The sequence below is a fragment of the Cicer arietinum genome, chromosome 5 (genome assembly GCF_000331145.2).
Source record: "Cicer arietinum cultivar CDC Frontier isolate Library 1 chromosome 5, Cicar.CDCFrontier_v2.0, whole genome shotgun sequence".
NCBI lineage: Eukaryota > Viridiplantae > Streptophyta > Magnoliopsida > Fabales > Fabaceae > Cicer > Cicer arietinum.
The window spans coordinates 43,696,074-43,701,235 of NC_021164.2; the positions used below are offsets into that span (position 1 = coordinate 43,696,074).

Consider the following 5,162-nt stretch of genomic DNA (forward strand, 5'->3'; position numbering starts at 1 on the left):
CATTAGCCACTACATTTGCTTTCCCGTGGTGATATTTCAACTCAAAATGTAGTCCTTAAGAAACTCCGTCCACCTTCTTTGTCTCATATTTAATTCCTTTTAATTCCTACTCAAATTTTGCTCCATACAAATAATGCCTCCAAATCTTAAGAGCAAAGACTACAACTGCTAATTCAAGATCATGGGTTGGATAATTCACCTCGTGTGACCTAAGTTGTCTAGATGAAAAAACTACCACTTTTCCTTCTTGCATTAAAACACATCCTTAACCATTTTTAGAAGCGTCATAATAAACCACAAATTTCATGGGTGGATCTGGTATAACTAAAATAGGTGCTGAAAGTAATATTCCCTTAAGCTCTTGGAAATTATCCTTGCATTCTTGGTTCCACACAAAAGTTTTTCCTTTTCTAGTAAACTTGGTGAGAAGTAAGGCTTGACTAGAAAACCCCTCTATAAATTTTCTATAGTAGCCCACCAATCCTAAGAAACTCCTTACTTCAGTCACTTATTTAGATTGGGGCCAACAGAATATTGCATCTACCTTACTAGGGTTAGCTATTAATCCTTAACTAGAGATGGTATGTCCTAAAAACTCCACCTCATCATGCTAGAACTCACACTTCTCAGGTTTTGCATATAATTTATTATCTCTCAATACTTGCAATACTATCATCTCATGTTTCTCATGTTCACCCAAGCTCTTGGAGTAGATTAGAATATCATTTATGAGCACTACCGCAAACTTATCTAAGACAGGTGTAAAAATTTGATTCATATAGTTTATAAAAATAGCAAGGGCATTGGTAATTCCAATAGGCATCGCTACATACTCATAATGTTCATATGTTGTCCTAAAAGTTGTCTTAGGAATATCTTCACTCTTGACCCTATATTTGATGGTACCCATAACTCAAGTTTATCTTAGAAAATACTATAGCTGCTTTCAATTGATCTAAGCGGTCATTTATTCTAGTAGGCAAAGGGTATTTATTCTTAATGGTAACTTAATTGAATTTTCTTTAGTCTACACACAATCTCATTCTTCCATCTTTCTTCTTCTCTAAAAGTATTGGCGCTCATCATGATGACACACTAGGCCTAATGAATATTTTTTCCAATAAATCTTCCAATTGTTTCTTGAGTTCATCCAACTCTAGTGCTGACATCCTATAAGGTGTTACAGATATTGGACCACACCCTAACACTAAATCAATGGGTAATTCTAATTCTCTATTAGGGAGTAAGCTAGAGACATCTTTAGGAAACACATTAGGAAATTCACAAACTACATGGATCAAGGTTAAATTATCCTCAACCTCTACGTTAGAAGAAAATAAGAGCATGTATCCTTGAGCTCCCTCAACTAAATACTTATGAAAAGCTAAAGCATACATGAAACATTTGAACAAAGGTGAATCAATAGTCATAGATTGAGGTGCAAGAAAGATAGATTTATCATAACAGTTTATAACTGCATGATTCAACGACAACCAATCCATTCCTAGGATAACATCTAATCCAGACATAGGCAAACAAATCCAATCAACAGTATAAGGCACATTTTGATAAACAAAGATAGAATTCAAACATGCAGTGGAGGAAACAAGAAACAGTCAACTACAAGGCTTTCACACAAGACATGGATATAAAAGAATGTGTTGCTCCTGAATCAAACAATATGATAATCTTTTTATTCTTAATAAATACCCATACCTTTTATCAGACCACCTAACTCCTCCGTCTCGTCTCTTTGAAGTGTAAAAATTCTCCCTTGGTTTGGTGGTCAAGAATGGGATTGCCCCTCACTCTTGCAACATCTAGCAAAATTTCCAACCTTTCCATATTTAAGACATGTAATTCGTGCAGCAAGACATGACTGATCTCCATGATTGAATTCACACTTTTCACATCCCTTATTCTTACTAACTGAGCCTTGTGATTTCTTTTCCTTTTGAAATTGTGGGTACATGGCGTAGATTCTTCTAAAATTTATCGTCCTTATTATGGAACTTCTTTCTACTAGAGTTAAACTTCTCCTTCTGCTCCAAAGCTTCCAGCGCTTGCAACTTTTGCTCAACCACCTTAAACTTGTTTACCAAGGTGGGTAGTCACGAATCTCTAGAATTATGATAAAGCTTTGCAGCTCGGGCTTTAGTCCTTGCTCAAATTTTATTTCCTTCCACTCATCTTGTGGGTTGTCCCTATGATAGAGAGAGTATCAAGATAGAGCTTCAAACTTGACAATGTATTGTACAATTGACATATCTCCTTGACGAAGATGAAGAAACTATGTTTCCTTTTGAATGCGAATACTGTGGGGAAAATGCTTTTCTAGAAAACATCTCTTCAAACTTATCCTAAGTAATAGGAACTCTTTGTCTCAAAGACCTCCTCTAGAACAATTCCACCAATGCTCACCATCAGACTCTAACATATAAATGGCAAGGTCCACTTTTTGACCATAAACGCATCACATGACTCGAAAGATTTTCTCTAACTTCAGCAACCATTCTTCTGCATCAACTAGATCAGAACTTCCTCGAAATGGTGGTGGATTACTCTTTCAAAATTTAGAAATTCCTAGATATTGAGGTCTATGGCCGATGTCGCTGCGATATTGGGTCCCCTCAAATGACTAGAGTATAATTTAATTAAGTTACAAAAAACTTTATTACCAATCAAAGTTTTAAAATGTCACTTGTTGCTGATAAATTTATCTATCAATTGAGTTTTGACGAGAGTATATATTTTTATTAAATTAGATTGAGATGTGAGTGATGTGATATGTGGAAAAGTGATTAGATGTTATAATTGAACAACAGTCAAATCATCCAGATTGATATATATGTATATATATATATATATATACATGAAACCAACAAATGCCAGACCATTCCGCCCAGCTTTCTCATCCCTCTCCCTTTCTTATTTCTCTCTGTTTTCAAAAAAAAGAAGGATTGGTGTTGGTGTTTAAAAAAAACAACAACAAACACAAATTTCTATTTACTACTATATCTAAGCCTCCATTCAAGAAGTGTTAGGAAGGAAAGTTGCTCCTCTCTACAAGGTGGTGCTTATGAGTTAATTTATTTGAGGTGAAACACTTATTTCTTCCTTCTTTCTCCTAAATTCGTAAACTTTATACGGTGTGGGGTATGAGCAAATTTTTTGAGTTCTTAACAAATCCTTTGTTGTTGTGTTGTTGTTGTTATTGTTGTTGTTGTTGTGCTGTTGTTGTTGTTGTTGTGTGGTTGTTGATGATTTTGTTAGTAATGGTTAAAAAAAATTGATTTTTGATGTGTTTGAGTTACGTAACGAGTTATTTTCAAATAAATGAGTTTGAACTGAAGTTGAAATTTTACAAAAAAATAAAAATAAAAAATAGAGTTGTTAAAGTTGTGAAACATTTCAAATTTTAACTAAGTTAAAGAGTTTGAGCAAAAAAGTTAGATTGAAATTAAAATGTTTACAGTTAAAAATGTTACTTTTTTAATTACTCTTCGACTGAGTTTAAAAAGAAAAAGTTTAGACTACTTTATTAACTCAAATTTTTGGTACTTTAATAATCGAGTGTGTGTATGTTTGATTTGGAAAATATTTGTTTTATTTAGTTTTAACTAAATAATGTAGATTATTTGGTTTTAAAAGTTTGGTGTGTGAAAAATATATAATTTTAAAATTTTGTTGTGGTTGGATAAATTTTAGTTGTGAACAAGTTGTTATAAATATTTTTGTTTATGTAGTTAGCTCCTTGAGTCTCGAAAAGGAATCAAGACCGTTGGCACTGAGTTAGTGGTGGAGAGAACTCTGATATATTAATGTTGTTGTATGTGGTTATCAAATCTTTGAACTTGTGTTTTAAGGAAAGTTAGTGAATTGTTATTTCAAGTTTTTATATGTATACTTTCAATTGTCTTTTTTTTTTAAAGTTTGCATGATTTTAATTAAATTTCAAGTTTATTAAGTAAAGGTTAAAATGTAGAGTTAGAATTTCATTTTTTTTATAAAAAGATTCCAAGTTTCATGAATTAAAATACAAGATTTGTTGATAACAAAAGAAAAATAAAATATTTAATATATTTTGAAAGCAATTAAACTATTTCAAAGAGTTATAACCTTCAAACTAGAAAAAAAGTATTTATTGATATCTTTTGTGTGGCTATGTAGTTATTTCGAACGAAAAAAAAAAAAGTTATGGCAAATTCGAGAAAAATTTGTGGTTGTGTGAAAAAAATTTAGAAAAATAATTTAAAACATTTTGAAAAATTGTTAGTGAATTCTCTGAAAAATTTAAGCATGTTAGTTTCTAAAAATATGTTTTATATGTTGAAAGTGTGTTGTGGTTAATAATACTATTAATCCTTACTCATTGTAAACTCTTTTAGTAAAATATACTATAAGGGGTTATGAGTAAGAAATGATTTGTAAGGTAATTAAAGTTTCAGGAATTAATTTGACTAAATCAAACACTATTTGATTAAAGGTGTTGACACAAACGAGATTTTTCGCTGTGTTTGATTGTGATAGTGATAACTGTTGAAAAAACTATATTTAAGGTAAGGGATCCTTCCAAATTTTTAGTTTGCACATAGGGACCTTATATGTGTGGTTTATGTCTGATTGATGTGTGAATATGTGATGATTAATATTGATGTGATGATGCATTCTTGAGTGATAATACATGTTGCTACAAGTTATGAATTTTATTGAAGATAATATGTCTTGAGTATGCTCTCTGAAAAGTATGAAAAATAATTGGTGTGTCATGAGTATTAAAATAGGAGTCTTTTAATTGCTACATTTACATAATGAATGTTGTGAAAGAGGTAGAGTATGCTCATGTATTTCATAATTAGTGGTGACCGTGATAGGCCACAGTGTTAGTGGTGATCGTGATGGACTACGATGTTAGTGGTGACCGTGATGGGCCACGTGATGGTGCCATGAATTGATTGATCCATCTTATCCTTACGAGGATTTATTTGTCATGTAGGTTTGTGATAGGTTGCACTCTAGTAAATCCCGCTGATCTGTGATAGGTGGTACCTCAGTAATTAGTATTGGTCTGTGAGAGGCGGAACATTTATGATTTACGTCCCTCGATGAGGGTTTGGAAATTCCAGAATCATGTGCATTGACATATAAACATTGCATTAGGG

The 5,162-nt window shown here is 32.3% G+C and overlaps 1 protein-coding gene across 1 annotated transcript; it reads right to left on the reverse strand.

The window, feature by feature from the left end:
- Positions 1–1,082: 1,082 nt before the first annotated feature.
- Positions 1,083–1,972, reverse strand: LOC101505776 (uncharacterized). The gene is made up of 2 exons (XM_004516798.1): positions 1,810–1,972; positions 1,083–1,516 (listed from the first exon to the last, which is right to left on the reverse strand). The coding sequence occupies exons 1-2, from the start codon at positions 1,970–1,972 to the stop codon at positions 1,083–1,085; spliced, it is 597 nt and encodes a 198-aa protein (XP_004516855.1).
- Positions 1,973–5,162: the final 3,190 nt, after the last annotated feature.

Coding starts and splice junctions, on each gene's coding strand:
- LOC101505776 (XM_004516798.1), bottom strand. CDS start 1,972: ATGTACCCACAATTTCAAAAGGAAAAGAAATCACAAGGCTCAGTTAGT. Junction 1,517..1,809: donor TTTTGCTAGATGTTGCAAGA/GTGAGGGGCAAT, acceptor TGTCTGGATTAG/ATGTTATCCTAGGAATGGAT.